This window comes from Cryptomeria japonica, chromosome 3 (assembly GCF_030272615.1).
Source record: "Cryptomeria japonica chromosome 3, Sugi_1.0, whole genome shotgun sequence".
Lineage (NCBI taxonomy): Eukaryota > Viridiplantae > Streptophyta > Pinopsida > Cupressales > Cupressaceae > Cryptomeria > Cryptomeria japonica.
Window position 1 is genome coordinate 763,433,739 of NC_081407.1, and position 26,503 is coordinate 763,460,241.

The 26,503-nt window shown below is 39.5% G+C and overlaps 1 protein-coding gene across 3 annotated transcripts in view; it reads right to left on the minus strand.

Annotated features, from left to right (window-relative positions):
• Positions 1-26,503, minus strand: part of LOC131068877 (regulator of telomere elongation helicase 1 homolog) — a 265,861-nt gene that overhangs the window by 180,715 nt on the left and 58,643 nt on the right. For 2 of the 3 annotated variants that reach the window (XM_059218567.1, XM_058004145.2), the window contains exons 4-13: positions 20,901-20,982; positions 20,610-20,760; positions 20,035-20,197; positions 19,584-19,760; positions 19,211-19,332; positions 19,061-19,112; positions 874-1,015; positions 581-735; positions 323-414; positions 129-230 (exon numbers count right to left, since the gene is read on the minus strand). In XM_059218567.1, coding sequence (XP_059074550.1) covers positions 129-230; positions 323-414; positions 581-735; positions 874-1,015; positions 19,061-19,112; positions 19,211-19,332; positions 19,584-19,760; positions 20,035-20,197; positions 20,610-20,760; positions 20,901-20,982 — 1,238 coding nt within the window. The remainder of the gene's footprint in view (positions 1-128; positions 231-322; positions 415-580; positions 736-873; positions 1,016-19,060; positions 19,113-19,210; positions 19,333-19,583; positions 19,761-20,034; positions 20,198-20,609; positions 20,761-20,900; positions 20,983-26,503) is intronic. The other variant, XM_058004146.2, reaches the window with a different exon arrangement.

Genomic DNA, 26,503 nt, shown 5'->3' on the forward strand with positions numbered 1-26,503 from the left:
AAAATGAGTAATGCTGCAGAATATCATTAAAGAAATAGGGCAAACTAAACAAACATAGATAAAAGGAAATGAAAACTAGATCAGAGCGCCCCATAAACATAAAAAAAAATTATATACAAATAGCATACTTCATTGGCATAGTTGAAAAGAGCAGATTGCTTAGGTTCAACAACAGGTTGCTTGTGCTTGCAAATCCTTTCCCAGATTGTGCTCAAGTTTGTTGATGTTCCCTAATTCAAATACATATCATAATTTAATACAAACACAGATATTAATAATGTCTGTTTATCTTTTGAGTAAAAGATGCTCATGGATAACTCACCATGGTTTTCCAGCATTCAATGCATTGATTCAAGATGTAGTAAGATGGGAAGAAAACAAGAAGTCCATCAGGGACAATGCGGGCGAAATTCACTGCAATGGAGAGAAGAAAAAAAAATACAATTTATTTGAGCTTACAAAGGTAACTAAGAAGGTGTCAAACATTTTAAGCTTCCCTAAGGGAACTTGTCTGCTCTCACGAATGGATAATATTAGCACGCAAGTTGTTAAGCAAATACACTTCAACCAAGAAAATTACCTATTGTGTTACCGAGTTCTTGCTTATACTCCAATAAATCACGTGTACGATAAGATGAATTTAAAGGGCGACCAGATGGCCCAGAAGAAACTACTCCAACCCATATTTGATTAGATTCTATCACATGTGGATTCTCCAAGCGAACATCAAAAGGCCTAATTAACAAAAGCTAACTGATTACATGAAATTGAGCATTAATCAATACTAGGCTTCCAACCTGCATTCTTTGGTTTAACAATATTCTATAACTCTAAAATAATAAGGGGAAAATTCTTAAGGGTGCAGTGACATACAAATTCAACTCCACAGCAAATGACTCAAGTGGAGCTAAAGTTCCAGACGTCAAAATAATTGAGCGCACACCTATTCGAGAAAATTCTTCCATGGCAATTCCTGGATTAAAGCACCACCAACTCAATGTCCGTGATGCTTGTCCTGTACAAATAATATGACAATACAAAATTTCAATGCAAATAGATGTTCCATGCCATTTGGCATTTTCCCCTTTTGTCATTGTAACACAAACTGAATATGTAATGTATCTAGACGTCAGGACCATAAATCACTAACCAAATGCACCTCCAAGTGAGGCATGCCAATGTATATTAAAGAAACTTTAGCTGAAGAAATGACATCAGTAACATTTTACTATACTAAACAATAAAGAATGACACTCTGGAAAAATATCTTCTAAATATTTTTTGCTACATATAGGATTCAAATAGAACATGAGCAATTGCAAGGAATTAAATTAGAAACAGTCTGCAGGCATCCTTTCTCTTAGAAACTAATAACCAATATTGAGAGGAATATCAAGTGACAATAAGTGACATTTACTTTACACTAATATTAGCATGCACTTCCTGTATTGAGCACAAAAGCATACCACAAAAGAACATGCATATAAAAAAAAAATATTTTTTATAAAATGGAAAGGAAAGAAATCATATTAATATCATAGACCAACCAAGGCTGGGTCTTACATCAATTGCAATGAAGCATTTAAGTTCTTAACCTCATCCATGGCCTGCCTATATGTGGTTATTGCCTGTATTGTATGGTGCATAGGAGCAACATAAGAATTTAAAGTTACTGGATTAATAAGAAATGAATGTCATACATGTTGAGTAAAGTTGGTGAACCAAGTGACACATGCAGCAAAAATGGTATAAGGATGCAGGGCAAATCACACCAAAGCAGCCTGCCAAGGTAGTGTTGTGACCATTTCACACGTCACCCCATTGCAAATGGGGACCCCCACCTTTTTCTGCTTTCTAGGTTAGTTGTCTTGGTTTTGGTCTAGTGGTCTCTTTAGCTATTAACCTTTACTAGAGGAGGTGAAGTAGCTTAGGTTGCAAGGAGGTGATCAGGTCATGTCTCTCTCTTTAAGGTAAAATTGAGGAAAGTTTAGCTTTTCAATGCCTTAGCAATGGACGATATATTATGATCATTTCATTTGAGCATCATCATCAAAGATGGAAGCAAATGAAGGTCAATCATGAGATTTGAGATGATAGATGCAATACAATCAAGAGAGAGGCTTAAACATGATGGAAAAGCTAGATGAAGATGCCTTGTAGGAATGAGTTGACTTTCATGAGGTGAGTGGAGAGCCCTTTAGAGTAGATGAAGTGAGTGCTGCAACAGCAAAATTGAACAAGTAAGGTTACTGTCAATGACCCCCTAAAAGTCCAACCACTTCCAGTCAGTGCTCATCCAAAAGCCCCACCACTTCCAGTCAGTGCCCCCCCCAAAAGTCCAAACTTATTGCAACCACTGCTAGTAGGGTCCAAAGAGTTCGACCAAATATGTGAAAGAGAGAGCAATCAAGGACAGCAAGAAGGAAACTCTATGTTGATGAGAAAAAAATGAATTCAATATGTCAAATAAAATAGAAGGAAGGATCAAATGAATGATCAATAATGTTTGAGAACATGTGCATGGCAAGGTTGGAAGCTTTCACTTCCACCTAAGGGCTAAATCTACAATCATCTTGCAAGCATTGTGAATACCTATCAAAAAGCCCAATCACTTTTGATGATAGCAAGTTCCCCTTCAAAAGCCCGAACTGTCATTGGGTACCTAAAAGTCCGAACTTCTTTAAGACCACTGCCAGTGCTACTTGAAAACTCCGACCTGCCTTAGACTACTTCCACTTGGCCATGAAAAGTCTGGCCTAGGGAAACAATAAGGATTATTGCTGCTGTGTCATTGCCTGAACAGTAAAGATGAGATTGCTTCATGAAGGAAGGTAAGAATGATTTGAATGTCTGATCAAACAAATGACTAGAGACTGATTTGATGAAGAGATCAAAAGGTGATCAAGAACATTAAGGATCGGCACTTCCACTTGTGCACTAAAACACCAACCTGCCTTCACATTCACTGTCAGTGAGGGGTCAAAACCCCAATCACTTCCTATGCCCCTTGAAAACCACGAATTGTCAGTGAAGCTCCAAAAACCTGGCCACTGTCACTGAAGCTCCAAAACTCCGGCCACTGTCAGTGCCCCATGAAAAGTCTGACCTGCTTATCCTGATTGTCAGTGGGTGTCTAAAAGCCCAAACTTCTTGAGTAGTCACTTCCAATCCACGCCTTAGGATGCTAATGAGTAGTAGCAGGTCTCAGACCTCAAACCAATGGAAATCAGACCTTAATCAGACCTGACTTTATCAGCAGATTACCATCTCTACATTTGAATTAATAATTAATGATGCATTAGGGGTATGAAAGGTTGCTTTATTATCATGATTTTTGATTCATTGTGTCTCCTTTCAGGTTTAGAAGCAAGGAAAAAAGGCTGAGAAAGATGAACATTCAGAGAGACAACAAGGGATTCAGCATGTGCAAGACAAGGAATCAAGTACAAAAGGACTCTACTAAGGCAATGACCCTCAAGGATGGCATGAAGAGGATTTCACAATGATGCAATTGAGGACTCATTATCACTAGGTGAAGGTCAACATCATTAATGAGCAGGTACAAGAGATGAAATGACAAAGGAAGAACAAGAACAATACATTCAAGGTAAAGAAAGACATCTCACCAGCTTGTGAGGATGAAAGATTCTAAGGTTGAAAGATGAAACACATCATAGGGCATAATTCCCTAGTATGATGGTGGATGCAAAGTGAAAGAGCTCAAGCACATCAAGGCATTCGCAATGACAAGTGCAGATTGAGAAGACAAGACATGAAGGACGAAGTGATATCTAGTCACATGAAGAAGAGAAGAATTGCTCAAACACACCAGCTATCATCAACATTGCAAGAAGGAAGAATGAAGATTCATCATCGCAAGATCAAAATCAACATCATGAAAGAGTAAACTCTTGTGATGAGTTACAAGGATCAGCTAGCTGAGGTGGCGCCTAGTCATCTCAGGCCAATCACACATTCCAATTCAAGGCATCCAAGTTCAATGCACCTGACTCATCCATCAAAGAGATAACTACCACATGTGAGCACAAAGTCCAATGTACCTACCCTCGTCATTCATTGGTCAAATATTCAAGGAAGGACATGTGTCCCATTAAATTGTAATTTTATCATTGGTCAAGCATGTAACAAACCCTAATTAGGGTTTTCATCTTGTAATCTTGGCCATTGATTATGAATCAATATGAGCCACTCATTGTAATGAGCTATCTATATAAAGATCAATTTTCTCATTTGTAAAGGTTAATAGCAAGTTAATAGTTAGCATGTAGCAAGCAAATAGCTAGAGTAGAGTAGGAGAAAAGGGAGATTGTTGTCCAGACATTGTTACAAGAAGCATGTTAACTTCATTCAAGATTGGTGAATTTCATATGTTGATTCAACAATTTGCATGGTCTCTACTCCTCATTTAGTTTCATGTTGATTGGATGGATGGAAGATCTTTGTGCATGATTGATGGTGAAATTCTTATATTCACACTAGTAGTATTTCATTGATTGTGAAGTATTTTGCGTAGTTAACTGAACTCTTTACATAAGCTTAACTTCAATTACTACTTGCTCATTGATATCCATCGTCTTGATGGTGTGTATGTTGTTGGTGATTATTTGATTATCATAATACTTCCTTAGAAGATTGCAATAAACATTGTGGAGTTGCTGCTTTGCATGGCACAGCAAAGTCTAGTTGAGTTTCACCATAGATTGTCCATTGCTCTTACATCTTATGATTAGATTAGCTTTCTCAACCCTCATCCTTTTTCCCTTTTTTAAAGTCAAGTAAAATTCCACATTCCAACAGTATTTAAACATTCAATTATCAACGTAAGTCCCCCTTGTGATTCCAACAAATCACATCACAATCACTAAGTCTATCCAAGAGCACGTCAAGACCTGAAGTCATCCCATTTGATCACATAGTTTAGCACTTGGGAGGATTTTGTTCAAGAGAGGATAGAATACTTAGTATTTTATTTTGTGTTGCATAGTGCATAAAACACTCATCAACAAAATTGGCCCTAGGAGGAGGGCATGAATGCGAACTCTTGAACACGTGAATCCAGTGGGAGATTAGTGGCCAGTCATCCTCAATGCTCAACAAAGTTATCACAAGGGGAAGGAAAGAACGTTGGGTCGTCAATTGGAATTGCAAAAGAAAGTAAGTAGTTCACATCACCTGCAACCAGAACCAATTGAGCTTTCAACCTAAATTCGAGATTTGCTAGATCTCTCTTATTCTAAAAATCCAAAAAAAAGGTGAAAATTTGAAAATCCAAAAAAAATCAAAAAACTAGAAAATCCATAAAAGAAAGATTTCTCAATGGAGCAGAAACAGTTTCATGATGATCAATCGGTTGATATCCCCCAACTTTGGTGGAGACTAAATGCACAACTAGATCCACGAAGACTGTCAAAGTTTGCATCACAAGGGAAGTGTAGGATCCATGAGACGAATGAACATGATGAAATGCATTACTTGACATATCTATCAAGGATGGAATAGACAATACAAGGAAAAATCTTCTTTTGGAATGTCCCCAAGCCAAAGGCAGAAGCAGTCAATTTCGGTGTCCCAAAGAGCAATTATCCTCTTTCAAGATTCCTAGGGGTGATCAAAAGTCAGCTTGGTCTCGAGGGTGAATTACACTTAAAAAGCATTTTGCTACCAATTAGGCAATTCAACACTATTAGAGCCTACAAACAATGATCTGACTACTAGGCATATAGCATGTCATGCCCCCGCCGTGAGGCTTCTCAAAACTGTTATTAAAAGAAAAACAAATACATAATAGATGAAGGAAGTATTTAATACATTCAGAAAAGTGTCTTATTAAAATTAGACTTCACAATTTTCTGTAGTATCGAACCCAGGTAAGTAATCATTCCCCGTGGCTGTTATGACCAGCCAAGTATGATAACACAAACAAGTAAGCGCAAGCCCTCCCATCACTAAAGTCTGAACCATATGCAGCACTTCATACCACGGATTAAGGAATGGATTGTTAAGTTAACAAATACACGGGATTAAGGGAACAAATGCTGCTGAAGAAATGAAAAGGCAAGGGACACGTAGGAAGGATTCACCAATTCTGGGAAGATTGTGACCGATCAAGAGGCACACACACTTTCACACCCACTAAGGGATATATAAGCCGGGACAATAATGAAAGGAAGGAGAGGAAAAAGGAAGAGGAAGCATTGGATCAGAAATTAGGAACAGAATCTGATTTAATTGCAACTGTCTGAAAGCAGTAAATTTATGAAAGAAATAATCAGCATTGAATCATCAAGCATCAAATCACACTTCCGAATCATCAATCATCAAATCATCATCAGGAATCATTCAAGCAGATCGAACAGAAATAAGAGCCATTCTTCCATAAGATAGAGGACGGCAGTCAAGAAGGAAACAACAGCAGTCAAGGATCCGATCACAGCAGATCACTGGGTATTTCAGGCCATTATTTTGTGGTATCAATAACATATCTGCCAAATCGATTGTGGTATATATATTTACATATTGCTTACACATAATGGATGATGTTTAAGTGTATGTTCATGTGGTAGAGTATAAGAAATGTTTAATTGTCATATATATATGCTGCCTATGCACAATAGATAATAATTAATGTGTGTATATAATAGAAGAGATATGCCTGATTGAAATCCATTTTGTTGGAAGGGCCTGAGGTGTAAGCAAAAGAGGTCTGAGAGGGCTAAGTAAGTAGGCTGTCCTAGAGTTGGCCATACTAGCTCCTAGGACCAGAGGGCACTTACAAGAAGAGCCGAGGAACCCACTTACGACTTCCGCCCAACTCCACAAGATGGCACCTATCTTTAGAGAGATGAAGCATTGATGGGGAAAGCAGGTACAAGCCGTTAAGCAGGCAAGAGGGCTATGGTAGATGTTTACCATTACAACTGGTAAATTAAATACAAGAAATAATAATGTAAATGACAATGCATACCAAACACGGCAGTAAAATATATCTTTATTCCCACATACAATTATTACAGAGAAGAGACCAAAGATGGTCAGCCAAGGATTACAATAGATCCGACCATACCATACCCCTTCCTTGACAGTACACGACATATTTAAAGGACCCGATGGTTGCCGAGAGGTACACAACCGTCAACCAACCGACACATAACTACCCGAGACTGACAACCCACTCAATACAATTAATTAATACCTTGTCAGATAACAAATATTATCAAACATAACAAAAGGCAATTTATGCCGACAACATCATTCCCCCCCCAAAGAAAAAGTCGTCTTCTAGACGACAAGCAAACATAAAGTAATATTCGGGAAGACTAACGACAAACAATGACTTCGATTGGACAACCCCAACTTGTAGTGTACCTGCCAAATCAAATGGGGGTTTGGGGGCAACGCCCCCAACGGGGGTCAAGGGGCAACGCCCCTTGCGCGGTCAAGGGGCAGCACCCCTCGCAGGGTCTCGGGGCAGCGCACATGATTTTCGTGATTTTTTAAGACACCAAAAACATTGATTTCTGCCTCAAATCCACACGGCATGCAATCTGGACTACGTACAGACCACCTCTCATGTTCGTACAGAAATTCCTCTTCTACTTGTGCGTACGGAATTACCCCCGCACCAAGCTTCCCTCTCGATTGGTCATCATACACGCTGCATGCGTGGCCCCCTTCAACTAAGTCCATACGAATTGTGTACGATTTCCTTCCTCCAATTGATTGTGTACGGACTATGTACAGATTTTTTCCTTCATGCAGATTTGGTACCGATTGTGTACGGGTTTTTGCTGCCTTGCACAGTTTCCTACGGGTGCCTTTTGCCAATTCCTTCATCTTGATTTCGTACGGTCGCACTTCTCCAACTTCGCCTGGCAGTTCCGTATGGTTCTTGTACGGACAAATGGTTGTTGTTGCACAATCGATTTCGTCCTCCTCCTCACAAACTACATTGTGCTTACCACTGTACGGACTTACCTTCCAAGCTAATTCCATACCGATTTTTTCCAATTTCATACGAATCTCAGCAAATTTCCTTCGCACCCTCACACCTTGTACGGTTTACCGTATGGATTTCTCTCTCCAATTTTGCGCACTCTGTATGGATTTCTCTTTTAGTCAGTTCCGTACGGATTCCTCCTTGCAATTTTGTATTCCTCGTACAGATTTCTCTATACGGTTTTGCACACCCCGTACGGATATGGTACGGATGACCCAATCTAGCTCGTACATATGTGTACGGCCCACTTTCCTGTTGATGTAAGGGCATGTACGGACTACTTCCTTTGCCTTTATTGCCTTCTCTACGTCCAGTTCCTCTTGCTTCCTGGCTGCATAATGTGCTTAGAGTGGCCAGTTTTGCTTCGTCCCCATGCAGTGTATGGGCTAGGTTCTGTGTGTATCTCTATGGGTCGTATGGTCTCCTTGTTGTGCGATCCCTTACTCCGTAGGGTGTATGGTCGGTGTCGTACGACCGAGATGGAATTCGTTGTGGCTTGTATGGTTCCTTCTATTTGATTTTTCCTCTCAATTCCATATTCTTTGACAGTACGCTTGCATACGATCTGACTCCGTACGGGTATGATTTCCTTTCATGCAAGCTCCTTTGTTTGTACGACCCATGTCCTTCGTCAATGGGCTTTTTTCGTCCACTTTCCATCTCCCTACTACCAAATGTATCATTCATAACTTTACATGCTTCCATCAGTTGCTTTTCACCAGGAGTTGTAGCTTCAAGAAAATAACATGTTGGTGAAAATACCTCATAGTCCTCCATTTACCAATGGAATAGTTCATTCAAGGAACTCGTCTCATCTTCAAAGCAATCTTCCAGTTCGAGCACCCCTTCATCGTTGGGTTTCATGCCTTTCCTCCCTCCGTCCATACCTAACTCTCCACCCTCAAACTCAGAGTTTGAGGATGCCAATTTTTCACTCACCCCCTAGTTCCTCAAGTCAATGACGTGCTTCCTCCCGTCACTCTCGATCAAGAGTGTGTTTCGCTTCCAATTATGATTCGCCTTGGCAGTAACCAACCATCCCCTCCCGAGGAGTGCATCGTATGCCTTCTTCTGTAACCGGATGACTACAAAGTCCAAGAAATTATTTTGTGTCTCAATCATTACTTTTTGTGCCATCAATGTTCCCAATGGCTGGATGTTGTGCTGGTCGGCACCTACCAAGTGGAAGCTTGGCGACCAAAGATTCGGCTTCCCCAGACATTTCCACGTGTCTTCTAGTAGTACGTTTACTCCCGAGCCTCCATCGACAATGGTGTTTGTCAACATCTTCCCCATTATTTCCATCTTGACGACCGTCGGCTTCCTCCCGATGCTCATTGTCAACAACATTGGATCACTGGACTCATTCCCTTCGCTTGATGCTTTTCTCGTCAGTTCCTCCTCGTGTGGCTTACATTGTTTCTGGATGACTGTGTCATCACTAACTGTGTTGGCAATTGCCATTCTCAGTTGCGGCATAGTTTGAAGAAAGTTTGCCACCTTGATGGGTATGGTTGTTTGTAGCACCTATCGGACTATGTTCTTCTCTGACTCCCACAATGACATACTTGCAGTTCCATTGGAAGTTACTTGTTCCTTCGCCAACACTTGTTCTACTTCGGCTTGTTCCTTTTCCGTACCAGAGTTTGAATACATCGCCTTCTTTGTTTGTGCTCTTGTGATTGCCAAAACTACGTGCTCTTGTTCCTCCACGTCTAGCATATTAATACTCTTCTGATTCGAGCAGTTGGTGTCTTCATGGTCACCTGGTCCACACCATTTGCACAATAATTGTATGTTGTCTTTCTTGTTATGGAAGTCTCTCGCAAAGTGTCCCCATTCACTACATTGCCGACACTGTATGATAGGACATCCTCTAGAGTCGTATTGTATTTGGTTTCGCCCTCGTTGATTTCCATAACCACTTGGCAATACATTCTGTGATTTCGATGGGCTGGACTCTCCCTATGTGAAGAGTACTTGTGTACTTCTCATCTTCAAATTGTACGGACACTCCTTGATTGAATGCCCTAGCACTTGGCAAATATCACAAAACATATTTCTAGGAAAATTACCTTTCGTGTGCCCCTCCCTTTTGCACTCAATACACCATAGTTCATTACCTTCATTGTTGGTTCCTTTCTCAGCCTTCAATTCTTTCATCATTCTCAACATATCCCGTTGAAGGGCTCGTACGGTTTTGGATTCTTCCTCACTGCTACCATCGGTGCTCTCATCATTATTGGTTTTCCTCTTCTCTCGGGAGGAGGTTTTATTTTCACTCTCGATGTCCATCGCTTGATTGTACGCATCGGCATATGAGGACAGAGGCACTACTTTCATCTTCTTGCGCAGTGAGGGTATCAATCCCTCCGTGAACCACCTCTTCTTCAACCCGTCGATTGGCTGGTTTTTCATCTTGTTCAACAATTCTTTGAGCCTACGGTTGTAAGCACGTACACTCTCATTTTTCCCTTGCTTAGTATTATAGACTTCAGCCACGATCTCATTATCATCCCTCAAAAGTTTGAATTCCCCCTGGAACGCCCTCTTCAGATCACTCCATCTCGTCTTGTGCTGGCCGTCGAGGTCTGTGTATCAGTCAATGGCGATCCCCCGAAGGGTGGCGGGAAATCCCTTCAGTCAATAGTCCCTGTCATCTTGGCCATTTGCCTCCCAAATGGTTATGCATGTTTTGCAATGCCATACTGGGTCCTCCGACCCGTCTCCCGTGAACTTCGGCAGTTTTTGCTTCTCCTGGGTGTTCAACATAGTTTTCACTCGGAAGGTACATGTGTATTCGCCTTGTGTGTTGGGCCTGGGTGGACTGTTTCGACCACTACGTCCCAATGCTTTCCTTGCACTCTCGGCCACACAGGCGTCCTCTACACGTCCACCTTCAACGTCCCCAACACTTCGAATACTTCCAGGCATGTCGGACCGGAGTGAACTGTTTCGACCACTACGTTCCGATGCTTTCCTTGCACTCTCAGACACGCGCGCATCCTCTACACGTCCACCTCCAGCATCCCAACACTCCGAGTACTTCCAGGCTTTGACTTGTCTCTGTGTTCCTTCCGGCCGAGGGTCGGCAGATCACCTAATCGCCTGGTCTTGACCACCCTATGGCCTATTCTCACCTTTGATGGGATCTACGGACATGAATCACTCAAGGCTGACCCGATTTCTTTTAAGGCAAGGATGCCAAAATGTTTACCGCTACAACTGGTAAATTAAATACAGGAAATAATAATGTACATGACAATGCATACTAGACACAGCAGTAAAATATATCTTTATTTGCACATTCAATTATTACAGAGAAGAGACCAAAGATGGTCGGCCAAGGGATACAATAGATCCAACCATACCATCCCCCTTCCTTGACAATACACGACATATTTAAAGGACCCGACGGTTGTCGAGAGGTACACAACTGTCAACCAACCGACACATAACTACCCAAGACTGACAACCCACTCAATACAATTAATTAATACCTTGTCAGATAACCAATATTATCAAACATAACAATAGGCAATTTATGCCGACAACAATAGACATCCACTCTTGGGCTTAGTGTAGAAACGGCTTTAGGCGGACCCATCATGTCTCTTCCTTAAAAACCTAATATGCTTGTATAATATTACTAATGGTGTATGAATATGTTGTGATTTTGTCTAACCCTTGTAATTGAATATACATATATTGTATATATTTCTTATGTTATGATTGCAGGATTCAAATTCAAAATCACATTATTTAAAGAGATATTTTACTTGGTAAGATGTAACCCTAACCCTAATTTGGTGCAATTGCGATTCTAGGGCAAATTAGGAAGTGGGCATTACTTAGCAAAAGACAAGATTAGAAAACCCTAATGACTATCATAAATGATGAATGGACACAAAAGGAGATGGTGCTTCAATTGGGGATGGCCATGTATAATTCGTCTTAATCCCCCATAAACATTGTGTTTGGTTTCTTTATATTTCCTAAAAAAGGATGGAATGCTCTAGAAGCCAAATATAAAATCCCAAAATCCTTTCAAGACTAATTCTAGATTTGTTATGACCTCATTTGATAATATCTACGTAACCCGGGGACGTGTCCCCGAGCTAAAATCCCCTATCCCTGTACCGGGAACGTTTCGAGGACTTGGGGACGGCCAGGGGGCATCCCCTTGCCATCCCCAAAATTGCAAAATATGTGGGAAACATCCCAAAAACTTGGGGATGGTAGAGATTCTCAAAGGGGACGGCCCCCCGTCCCCAATATGGTTGGGGGACGTCCCCTAACTGTCCCGGGGATGGCCAGCCGTCCCCCTTTTCCCAGCACATTTTTAAAAAAAAGACTCAAATGCTCAAAACAACCTTTTTTAATTTTATTATAGGTCTGTAAAGCTCGATTTTCACTAATATGACAGGTAAACATGTCTGAATCACTTCCAAAAGCACATAGAAATAATGAGCAGCAGCCTGGTAATAAATTTCACAAACACTTAGAACTCGGTAGTGTATTAAAAAGTGGTTGCAGATCTGCAATATTGGACTTTTCACATATATGAAAGGTAAACAAGTCTGAATCATAGCCAAAAGCACTCAGAAATATGAATAACAACTTGGTATAGAATTTCACAAACACCCAAAACTTTGTAGTGCATAAGGAAGCAGTTGTAGGTCATAATAGAAATGGAAGACTATCAAAATATCCTCCAGCCAGAAAGAAACAATGAACTACATGCAAACAAGCGCTGGCATATTGACAATGTATTTTCAATTATGAATGCATAGAGTATGGACAATGAATTCTGAATTATGAATACATATTGAGTATTGACAACGAATTTTGAACACAAATGTGATATGTTAAGGTTCTATAATGTACATATACTTGCTATATCCATGTTTTCATATGAATATAATGTATATATACATGCTTTATCTATTTTTCATATGAACATTTAAAATTTCCCCATATATTTTAAATTTTCTCTATATTTTATATAACCGTCCCTTTTGTCGTCCCCCTGCCATCCCCAAAATTGGCAAAAAAAATTGTCGTCCCAGAAACTCATCCCGTCGTCCCCTGCCGTCCATTTGACGTGTTTGGAATCGCATTGCTGCAAACTCCATATGGCCAACGCAGAATAGAATAACCAGCTGAGTATCCTATCCTCTCTTGAGATAAGGAAGTCCCTAATGCTGTTTTTGGTTTGATCAAATGGGGCGACCTCAAGGTTTTGATTGTCAGGTCTTGACTGCGGGACTACTCAGTGGTTTGATGTGTTTTTGCTGGAAACACAAGGGGACTTACGATTTGCAACAAACTGGTCTGCTGTAATTCTCAAATTACGCAATAAAGAGCAAAAGGAAAGGGTTAGGAGATCTAAAACTAACAACACGGGTATGCGGGTAGACGGATTCAACATAACCAATTCCTGCTTGGCCAGAATAGCTCACAACCTTGCAGGAACGGTGCAATCTTCAAAGGGACTTGGACGATTTTCAGACTAGAGACACACGGCTAAGCACCCCTAGCGCAGCTCAGACGGACACCTACAATTGAACTAAGCACAATTAAAGGCTCAGGTTAACCATACAAAAGGATACACAATCAGTATATCCTCAATGGTATGAGCCTGAATCTATCAAATACCTGCACACCCAAAATAGAAAGATCTATCTAAAATGCTGAGAGAAACCATGCAAACAGGATGAAAACAAGACAATAAACACCAAATCAATGTCTATATATTGATTTCAGTTGCCTATTACAACAATTTTTGCAGCATCTCTATGCTACTGCTTAAAATCTAACCTATTCTAACTCTTAAATCTAACTATCTAACAAGCTCTAATTATCTCACTATCTAACCCTTTACAAAAGAAAGGCCTCTGCCTTTTATAGATATTACAATTTTGAATCGAAGGCTAGGATGGACTGCATCCAAGGGTCCTGATCTGCCTTCCAGAAGCTGGCAGCTTTAACCCATGCCGAATTAATTCTCAGTTATCCAACCAGCAACTATCTCAACTACCTGCCACTATTTGGCTTTAATTCAGGTCTATCCAATCTTCTTGGTGATTGGGAATCGTTATCCACAAAAATATCTTGCGCGGGACCCATAGGCAGTTTACAATAAAGCAGTTTTAGTTTTAAAACTGAATTTCTGGACTTAAATCCAGCTGTGTGCTTTTTCTCGAGAAGGCAGAAACTTTGCAGCATTCAGAGTGTTCTTTGGTCTTTGGTCCCGGTGGTGGACTTCATCTTTGTTCAGCGGCACGGTTCCCAATGTTTGGTTGCTCTCGCGCTCCTGCAGCATGTTCCCACATCTTTTTCTTTTTTAGTCTTTAGCGTCTGGCCTTAATTGCAATCCTTCTTCGATTTGCGTTTCAGGTCTTTCTCCCGGTTCTCTAATGACGTCCTGCGACCTGCGAACGATCAATTTCATTTCAATAAATTAATTTGAAATTAATTAATTAATTTAATGAATATTAAATTTAATTACGATGTCTGGCTTGAGAAGCTCTTTGTGAGATGTATCTTGAAAATGCTTCTCCTTTCTCTTCGAATGTGAAATTTGATCCTTGGTCTTGATGGTGTTTGGGCGTTACTTCTGTGTGATTTTACCTTTGGAGTCTTGGGCATTTTGAATGGGTTTATGGCGTTTTGAAAACTTCTTATAGCGCAATTCTAGAGGTTTGAAGAGCCTCTGCAAATTTTAAAATCCTAACACTCATGCCTTTTCTGGTGAATTTCGGAGAATGGAGGAGAGGGGTTTGCAAAATTTAAACTTCACGTCTCCATCTTCTAAATTACGAACTCCGCATTTTTTCATGTTTTGTTGCCTAATGCACTTACTGCGCTGCAATTTTCGGAGAAATGGGAGACTTTGCCAATCTCTAATCCCTTGTATTTGCCTTATGCGTGTTGCGACTTTGGGCTCTATGGCAAATTTCGGATTGTTTGGAGTTTTCGCCAAAATAAAGCATTTCGGACCTCTGACACTTTTTGCGGATTTTTAAGTAAACTTCCGACCATTCATCGTTTTCGCCAATTTGGAGTTTTCGCGATTTTTGCCCATTTTGGAGTTTTCGGACCTTTAACGCCTTTTGGCGAATTTCGGAGTTTTAAGCGTTTTTAGCGAACTGGAGGCATTTTCGGACCTAAACCACCTTTTTGCAAATTTATACAACTTTGAATTTCGGCCCCAGGGTTCAAAATCGAATGCTTTAAGTGAAATTCAGACCTCTGGGGGCTTTTTGCAACTTTTCCACATTTTTAAATTTCGGCCCTAGGGTCCGAAATTGGAGGACTTAAGTGAAATTCGGACCTCTGGGGGCTTTTTGCAACTTTTCCACATTTTTAAATTTCGGCCCCAGGGTCCGAAATTGGAGGACTTAAGTGAAATTCGGACCTCTAGGGGCTTTTTGCAACTTTTCAAGCATTTTAAATTTCGGCCCCAGGGTCCGAAATTGGAGGACTTAAGCGAAATTCGGACCTCTGGGGGCTTTTTGCAACTTTTCAAGCATTTTAAATTTCGGTCCCAAGGTCCAAAATTGGAGGACTTAAGTGAAATTCGGACCTCTGGGGGCTTTTGGCAACTTTTGAACCTTTTCACATTTTAGCCCCAAGGTCCGAAATTTGCCCCTTTGGGCATTCTAGCGATTTTAAACTTTTTCCTCAAGAAGTGCGAGCTTGGGCACTTGGGCGAGTTTGTCAAGATCTCGCCGAAGGATCATTTATAAGGAAATGTCACTTATACTTTAAGTTATATTCCATATATACTTTCAGGATGTTTGAGAGTGGTTTCGGACCTCCAGGAGTTATATTGCAAATTCTAGTTTTTGGAGGATTCCTCAGTTTTCCAGACAGTCAAATTTCAGGATCAGAACATTCCAGACTTAGCCAAATTTCAGGATCAAGACATTCCAAACAGCCAAATTTCAGGGCATTTGGAGATCAAGATGACATTCCAGACTCCATCACTCACCAACTTGACCTAACTCAGACCTTCAAGGATGATATTCACTCACCAAGCAAGACACAATGAGCAACAAGAGCAAAACCAGGCCCTAAGGAAGACTCTGAAAGAAACCCTAATTTTGGGGCCCTATTGACTCACCCTAGCTCAAGCAGAGCCTGCCATCCCAGCGACTCCCCTGACAGCACTCATCATGCAAAGGCTAACAGACAAAACCTTAAAAAAAACTAGAAAAACAAACCCCAGAAAGCAAAAAGCAAGGGTCCCATTTATGGGGCAATGCGTGAATACGTCACAACAGCCCCGTAAGGCCGAATTTGGTTTTAGCGGCACTTGACCCTTCATATCCCCTTCCTCTTCCGCAAAGACAGAAAGGCACAAACCAGGGGGTCCCTATCCAAGACGGGGATGGGTGTGCGATTCGCACAACACGTCCCCGTCCCGAAAACTCGGGGTAACATAGGATAATATCTAGGTTGTTGGTTCGGGTTCGGGCACGGGTTAGGGTTCGAAGAACCTAGTACGCCGGTACGACAAAATTTTGAAAAGGAGTTTGGGTTCGTTTGGGTTAGTTAGTACAAAAACATGTAAATTCTTTATATATATATATATATATATATATATATATATATATATATATTGATATTTGTGAAGCCTATAAGCATGAATTAAAAATTTGCATGTCACATAGCATCATATAAACAACAAAACAAACATCAGTCTTCAACTCCTCTTTGATCTTGGAAGCCAAATTTTATTCACCCTTTCTTCAACCTGCTCTCATAAAACATATGTTTGCAACACAAATGAGATGAAATGAGTGAATATAATGTTTTAGAAGTCACTTTTAAGATATAAGTTTCACTTTTTAGTAGGCGGAATTCAAAAAAAAATTAAATTTTGCATATAATTTGCTTTTTTGGGCCGCCCAGCCGCCTAGGTCCGCCTGGGTTCGACTGGGTTAGACCTGGGTTCGACCCGGGTTCGACTTGGGTTCGACCCGGGTTCGATTGGGTTCGACCAAGGACGAACCACCTCTGGGTTTTTCGAACCCTGGTCGAACCCAGTCCGAACCGGACCCGGACCACGAACCCGTTTGAACCAGGATTGGTACCAAGGGGGTCCAAGGGCGAACCCGGTAACTTAGGATAATATCTATGTTTGCACACCAAAAATGACACTTGATGGAATGATGAGACTAATGAAAGAAAATATGTTACACAAGTTTCTCCAAGTCTTGCACATATCATTTTGTATACCATATAAAATTTATGGTCTTAATGCAATTATGGAAGGTGCAAGGCATCTCAAGGAAATCAATCACTGCCTTATTTTTATCAATCCTCACAATCTTGTTGAATTTCAAGTCACTTTATAGTCTCGTAGATTCTTCCTTTCTTGATCCTTCTGTTCTGATTCCTAGCCTCTTGTGGTGTGGTGATCAAGAGTTTCACATACAAGTGTTTGTGGCCAACAGGTGGTCTATCTATGGTGCTGTCTATGAAGGGTGATTGGTGACTTGTTTTGGTGAAATTTTGGGTGTGACTGTTCAGTGATCCTACTCATTTTCTTCCATGGCTCAAAAATCTATTCCTCAGCGACTCAGCCCTTTAGTCTCTATGTTTGTTTGGGTCCATGCTTTCCTTCTAATGTTGCAAGCTGTAAAGGAGAGAAAAGCTTTGTTTTAAAGGGCCTACCCCTGCCATGGACTTCCTTCACATTCTGATGGGAAAAATGTGACTTCAAACCAAAAAACACATATGTTAGAATCTCGAGATGGGAAAATAAATGGATATCAATTATGCCACATTCTACAACTTGTAGAACCGAACAAAATACTCTGGCTTCAAAGACAAATATTCCAAATATGCTCTATATTTTTTAGGAGATGAGATAAAAAAGGGAATGCTTCTCTCATCTCTTTTACAAAGTTGAAATTTGTTTAAATTAAATATTTTCTAGGTTGCGGTGTTGGTTCCACTTCACTTGTACAATTGGAGGTTGCTATTGACCCAATGAAATGGGGTAGTTAGCAGAAGACAATTGTGATGGAGGACAAGCAATCCATATTAAAGTTGACATTAGAAATTCAGAACCTCAAACGAACTATCAATTATCATGAGTAGAAGATTTGGGGATTGGAAAGGAGATGAGAAAAGTGCCAAGGCCCTGGCTGAAACAAAATACGTATAGCTGATCCCAATACAGTGAAGGAAATCTGATTTTCATTCCATGGTTATTCTGTTGTCTGGCTATGATCATGGAAAAAGGCAGGGCCTCTCATAGGGCTACTTTCAGCTTCCATAAATGCCACCTTCACAATCCCTCATGACTCTTTACTCAGTTCATGAGAACCAGAGCAATAATTCTGTTGAAGATAAAGGGTGCTACTTCTGTTGAAGATAAAGAGTGCTACTGAGTGGCTGTGCCAAATTGGGTGATCAAGATCATGGTACAGCTCCTATTCCAGGCAGCAACATGAATGTTCATGGCACTGTGAAATGTGCTGGATGCCATCCATCCAATGGATATTTTTTATCTGGAACTTGATAACTGTGTTTATGAAGCAAACTGTTATTTGTTTTTGTAGGTTTTATACACTTTGAACTTGCAAAATTGGATTGTTGTTCTTATGTTAGAAGTTGCCCAGCAGAGCAACCAGGCTAGTGTTGCCTTATGGTTGTTCTGATGATTAGAAATTTTAGCTTCCATTGCTGTATAAAAAACATCTAAATTAGCAAACTTTGTTGTACATATTATATATTTTCCCTTGTTCAAGAAATACAAAGCTAGAACAACCGAATTCCTTGGAACAATAAACAACATTCCAAATGTATCCCTTGCATAATAACAAGAATCAGTTGACTAAAAATATGGAAAACCAAGTGGACAGTAAAGGAATAAGGTATTAGCATCCTTAATGATATAGAAGCAAGCATATGTCAACAGAATGTCAATGGCATGAGAATTGAAATTCTTTTTCCATAATGTTTTTACACCATAAAAACAGTTTTCCAGGGTAAGGCGTGCATAATTGCAAAATGAATCATGCATACCTTTACTTGAACCATTTTCACTGCTTTTGCTATATGGTTCATGAATGTGAACCTGCATTACAAACAACCAAACAAACAAGAGTATGAATATGCAAAATTTCAGTCTAGCATGTCTCGCCTCAATGAATTCCACTAACCTTTAACACTTACACGATAAGAAGCAGCAAAAGATGAATCGCCCTTTCTAAAGACAATTTTAAGAGCATCTCGTAATGTTTGCAGTCTACATGTAACAATCTTTGGTTTTATTGTGGCGGAACTTGTGCTTGATTCTGAAAATATTAAAGTCAAACAGTGATGATGGCACAGGCTTTGTAAGTTGCTCTAATTTATTCAAAAGAATATTTTTACAAACAGATACTATTCTTAATTAAACAATATTAAATCCCAACTTCTAAGGACTAATTAGTTGTAACTAGCTTCTATATCAATAACAGGCGAAATTGAACACTCTATAAGACAAAAACTTCAATTTTGCAAGAAAGAAAGCACCATATTTCATTGAGATGTCATTTAAACTAACCATCCTCGAGAAGACTTGCAGCATGATCAATAGTATCAATAAGCATATTTGCAGTTTCGACAGTGATGTTTAATTCTGCCAAAAGCTCAAAAATGTAAGGTCCAGGTCGGGTAAATCCCAACTCCTGAGACTGAATTGGCACTTCGATAATCTTTTTCTCTAGCTTAAGTAATAGTGCTGCAAATATTAATCAAATAGTCAAAAGCAATTCTACGTATCGGATTTACATTCTTCAACAAACCAACAAGCTACATGGATTTATTATAAAGGATGATGCTACAGATCATTTGAATAAGATCAGACAGATTCTCAATCTCACATGAAACAGGTTATCAGGAAATACAAAAAATTGAAGATAAAACTGGAAAGGAAGACTGACAGCTACCTAAGATTGTCAAGCTCAGGTGCAATAGTTATATGTTGAAACATGAAATTAAGGTAAGTTGTTTACCCTTTAAAATTGCAAAATTATCCGGATCAAGAGATGTCTCTGCTGAATTTTCAGCTGCTCTTCTTAAATGGGCGAGATCTATACATTGTTTTGCTTCTGCAATACATGCAGTTAAATAACTACAAGGTAGATCAAATGAAGCTGCGTCTGCACAAATATTTTCCTGCATTTGACATGATGAGTCCTCAAATCTGCATTCTTTCAAGAAGCGAAATTAAGATTATACAAAATAGAAGGTAATAAATGCAATGATCACAACATTTACAGAAAATGAATGTTGGTAGACATGCATGCAAAATGTGGAATCATAGACAATGCACTTGAATTGTCTGACATCTATGCAAAAGCGGTTTAGTGTGTGAGTTTAAAAATCATTATCATGATCACTAAGCAGATTCTCATTCATATAGAGGAGGTTGACATCAATGAAAGTACAAAACATTTCACTGTGCTATTCTTTGTGAAACTCTGACTACACAAAATAGAAGGTAATAAAGCCTTAGAACAAAAATATTAATACTTATTCATCTAGAACAGGACCATGACAGTAGATTTCTTATTGAGATATTCCTCACCAGATTGTGGGCTTCATCAAATATGAGTACTGTATTCTCCCAGTTAATACCCGTGAGTGAACGACGATTATCTTTATCAATTAGATAATTGTAGGGAGCAAACAAAAGATCTGCAGAACTGTGAAGTTCTCGGGATAAGTAATAAGGGCACCTGCACAACAGTAAGATATATCAGCATCTAAAAACATTATTCTATCATACAGATGTTCCAGTATTTTTAAGCTGAGCCAGATTTAAATTTGTGTCAATGGCCATTATGTTAGAAATACACAACGGTCATAAGAGACATACGGCCCTTGTGTTCTGCCAATGCTGACCAAATCTTCTATGTCAATCGGCTCATCCCCCAGTTCTGGGTGACCCTTGAGGTATTCTGGAAAGGTGAAACAATGAGAAGTCAAATGTCCAAGCAAACTTTTTCAGATAAATGCATCAAATAAATTCTATTCCAAAGTTTCAAGTATATACTACAAACTTTTTACAGGTATACCATCTACTTCAGTGTTAAATGCATTTATCTTGAAGAGAAATCTATTCATAGTTCAGTTTTCACGGGAAATTTTGATAAATCATTTTCACAAAGGGAATGATAATAACGATTGCAAAAAACTAAACTGCATACGGCTCCAACATATTTGCTAGACAAAGCTACTAGCCAGTATCCATAATTGGAATAAGTTTTTTAAGGAGAAATAAATTCTCACCCCAAAGCATTAATTACTAATATGCCATTACTGTAAGATACATGGGGAAGATGACCTGGTTGGCAAAGATTCTTTTGCTGCGGAGATTGTCGTGTACTGTTTTCAGAGGTATAGAATTAATAGTATTTTAAGTGGGCCCAATCACTTCATTTGCAAAAAGGCCACTTGAATATTATTTAGGTCCTCTGTAAAGTTTAATAAAGTCCTTGTATACTTCATTCAAATATAGTTCAAAGGGGTTGAGTGTTAAGGAGACATTAGTTCACCCTAAAGTAATAATTACTAATATGTCATTACTGTGAGATACATGGGGAAGTATAATAATATTATAAAATGGGTGGAATTATAAAAAATATGGACTATCGCTCTGCTTTGCTACAGCATATGCGACCAATTTTGAATCCAATTACTAAAGGCAAAACCAAAGGAAAAAACCTTGCTCTGCAAAAAGCATATCTGCCACTGAAAGAATTGTTCTTCTTTTGAACCAAATTCCCAATTACACGTTAGTCCATATATATTGTGAGGCAAACAAAATGGTAGATGCACTAGCGAATTGAGCCATTGATCAAATCCTATAATGTCCCTTCCTTAGGCATCTTAGACTTGAGCAGAGGTTTGCCTACTATTAGGGTCCCGTAGGTCAGCAGTGTGATTTGGGGACCTGTTGACGTGTTTTTTGTACACAATCAAACACAGAATAAAATACCCAAGGGTACCTTATCCTCTCTTGAATAAAGCCTCTAACTGCTGAAGATTCGCATGAAGGATCAGTTAGGATGACTCCAATGTTCTAGTTAGTAGGGTCTCTACGTGTGGATAAGCTCCAGTGGTATGATGTGATTTGCTGGAATCACAAGGGGACTTACATCTGATGATTGAACTTCCGATCTGCTTTGCTGGAACACAGGCTCTTACTGGCTTAGATTTGAAAAAATGGAAAAAGGATGAGGGCGAAGAGAAGATCTAATCCTAATACTAAGAATGTAGGAGCAATGATTTGAATTTTGATGAAACTCTAACTAGGTCTTGTTTTGACATCAATGGACCATCTCCACAAGGCTAGTGCGATCTTCTAAGGGAAGCTTTATGATGTTCAAATCATCACCGCAGGCATAGACACCATCAAGTTGATGCATATCAATGAAGAAGCGACAAATTGAAATTGAGCTTAAGCTGAATGATTCCAGTTGACTACACAAGGCAAGTCTGCAATCAACAAACTGCTAGTAGTATGGATATACGAATTCCACCATCAATCAATCACATTTCCTCCATTCATCTAATCATCTACCATCTAGGATTGAAGACTCAACAAGAAACCATACAAATTGCAAGAAACGACACACTTCACCATTACTTCAATGAAAATGGAGTTTGTTTACAATCAATGGCAACAATTTCTTGCCTTGTCCTCCTATTCTACTCTAATTACTATTCTATCAATTTCTAACTACTCTCTATCTACTAACTGCTTTCAACTATTTCTATATTATCTCTCTCTAATTCCCTTACAAAATGAAATGTCAGGGCTTATATAGTGCCCACAATACAATGATGGCTTAGATCAATTCAAGATCAATGGCCAAGATTCAACAATGAAAACCCTAATTAGGGTTTGTTACAACCATTACATAACATTTAATGCTTGACCAATGATAAAATTGTATTGCATGGACACATGTCCCCTCTAGAAAAATCGACCAATGGATAGCCGAGGTAGGTACATCGGAGTTTGTGCCACCTTCCATGAGTTAAGTACATTGAATCTGGACATGCTGAGGTGGACCTCACTGATTGGAGAAATGATGACTAGGACGCCACCTCATTTGACACTTGTAACTTGGTAGATATTCAACTTGATGTTGTTGAGAAGCTTGCTTTAATTAATTCATCTGGAACTATTTACTTCTTCAACGAGCCCTTGTCCTAACTCCATGTGTCCTTGATGTGTAGGATGATGATGTACCTCGCCTTGGAACGCTGGATTGAAAGAGGTCGCCCCTGTCCTGGCTTGATCGTCCCGGCGAAGACCGTCCTTGATCCGGCTTGATTTTCCTTGATGAGATCTCCATTTGATGCCTACACAACATTTCAAAATTAGCAACATGATGTTGCAATGAATAACTAGATTAGAGATTAAATTTAGGAAACTTCATAATAAGTCCTTGAATTATCATTTCCTAAAAAACGATTGGGCTACTGGAATTCAAAATTTCAAAATTCAAAATTTAAGCTAAGACGATCAACGTTCAAAATCAAAACAATAAATCCATATCGCCATACCTCTCTTGAGAGCTAACACTAGAATGCAAAATGAGGAATTTGCCTAGGCAAAATTAACGTTAGAAGCCTTCAACGTGATCTTCAAGGATAAGGAATGTCCTCTTTATCAATTTGCCACCCTTGGAGTCTTTGATGTGTTCTTCAATGTCCTTGGCAAGTTCGCCTAACTTGAAACTCGAACTCCTTTGATAATGCTTGTGCCTTCCTATTGATAAGACTCGCACCTTGAACACAATTCGCACCTCCTCTTGAATGATAATTTCACACTTCCTTTGTATACTCCAAATCGCATATGAAAAGATGATAAATGATGATGTGAAAATGAAATAAACTACTCCTCCTTTATAGGCGCTCACCTTCATATTGACCCTAGGCCGACTTTGGTGAATAAGGCAAATTTAAAATAAACTTAAAGGCCGACCCTTGTAAAATGAAACAAATTTTAAATCAAGTGCCCCATTTTTATTTATAATTAATTAATTTAATGCCTATAATTTTAAATAAACTCGATTTTTAAAAGGCAAAAATTAATTAATAAAGGCCCATGCGCTAATTTTAAATGCTATTTTAATTGATTTTTTTTTTTTTGATTTTGTCGATTTTAGCATTTAAAATAAATTCAAAAAATGATTTAACGCCAAGAATTTTTAAAAAGGTGGAAAGATGCAAACCTAACGCTCTGGTCCCTGACTGAGGGACAGGAGCGAAATCTCAATTTGGTCTTGATTCTTGTGCTTTTGACGTTAAAACCTCCATCTCCACATTGAATTTGGCATTTTTGCTGGGAATTTCGAACTTGACTAACTTGATTTGGTGAATGAATGCCCTCTAAGGTGGATATCGCCCTGGTCCCTTGGTGAGGGACAGGAGCGAACTTCCATATCTAGCTCAAATTGGTAACATTTTGTCGTTCACTTCTTTTGTGTCGCCTTCCAAATGACGTTTTAAACCTTTTGCAACTTTGCTTTGACATGATTTTCGAAGGAAAATGAATGATTTAGCTAATATCGCCCTGGTCCCTTGGTGAGGGACAGGAGCGATCTTGGTGTTTCTCCTTAATCTTGCTTGTTCAATCACCAATCTGCATTATATGGCAAGTAATGACGTTGTCCCTTCATTCCACTTTACTTCACTTGGCTTCTACGAGGCATATTTGATGTTTGGAGGATTATCGCCCTGGTCCCTTGGTGAGGGACAGGAGCGATCCTGAAGTTCTAGCCAAAATTTGCTATCTTCCAACCTTTGTTCTTTGTTCATTGCTTCCTAAATGATGTCCTTGATCTTGTGTATCCTTGCCTTGTCTTGATTTTGAAAGAAAATGATCCTGTGAAAATCGCCCTAGTCCCTGACTGAGGGACAGGAGCGATATAGCTTCCTTGGCTCAATTGATAGTCATTTGACGTTTGAAACCTTTGTATATCATCCTCTTAAGACACCTTAGACCTTTTATCATCTCACATAACCTTGACTTAACGTGATCTTTTGAAGGATTTGGCCAATATGATAAATATCGCTCTGGTCCCTGCCTGAGGGACAGGAGCGATCTTCAATGTCTTGTGCTCATACTTGCTTTCATCAATTTGCCACTGCTTTCATTGTGTAAAATGAAGTCCTTTTGATCCCCTTGGACACTTAAAACGTGATCAACTTTCAAAATCTAGGCTCTCATGAAAATTTCGCTCTGGTCCCTGCCTGAGGGACAGGAGCGAACTTGGACACTTGATGTAATTCTTTCAATATTGGCGACCTTTGATACTTCGTTCTTCATTGAGACGCTTCAAAACGTCCTTGCCACCTTTCACCTTGACTTGGAGTGGTTTTAAACTTGGAGGAAAGGCACATAACTAAGATATCGCCCTGGTCCCTGGCTGAGGGACAGGAGCGAATTTGTACTTGTAGGCTCCATCACATTTTGCCAACTTCAAAATTTATCTTCAACGGATTCGTAATGTATCTTTTCATTCATCCATGGCTTGGAATTCATTGTAACTTAGCAAGAAATTTGTCTAAGGTAAAAATCGCTCTGGTCCCTGACTGAGGGACAGGAGCGCCCAGGCTAATATAGGTCCCATTTGGTGTCTTGCAATCTTCAATTTTGTCTTCAACGAATCCGTAACACCATCTTTGCTTGCCTCAAACCCTAAACTTGCTTGATCTTTGCCTAAAACATGCCTTATAAGGAATTTCGCTTTGGTCCCTGGGAGAGGGACGAGAGCTACACTGAACTTCGCCTTGGTCCCTGACTGAGGGACAGGAGCGATTTTGCATTTTGGTCCACTTTTCTTCATGTTTGTGTCTTCAAATTATATTCAACTGGTAAAATGCACTTCCTTGGACCTCTTCAAATCGTCAAGTTGTTAAAATCCTGCAAGGACAAAGCAATATTTGATTTTGAGCTCTGGTCCTTCACTGAAGGACAGGAGCGATTTTGACTCCTGGGGCATTTCCGTGTTCGTGAAATTCTTCAATTTATATTCAACGGAAAGATCATGCCTTTCTTTACCATTTCTACTTGAAAAATCATCTTGATTCTGCAGAGACAGTAAGATTTTTGAAAACGAGCTCCGGTCCTTCACAGAGGGACAAGAGCGATTTTGCTCTTACAGGCCAAAATATCATGATTTCACAAGTTTAATCACTTCACAAGGCAAAAAACAAATCATTTCCGATGCCCGGGATCAAATATCAAAAAACTCAAAATTTGGTCAAACATACTCAATTGGACAAAATTCACAATTTCATCATTCACACTTAGACAAATTTAGGACTATGCATTCAAAATTCCAATTGAAAATAGACCATTCTGGCGAATTCACTTTATTCAAAATTGCATCCTACGAAAGGAAGCTCAAAAAGCTCTCAAGACTGACTGAATTCTGGCCTGAAAACGTCAAAATGAAAAAA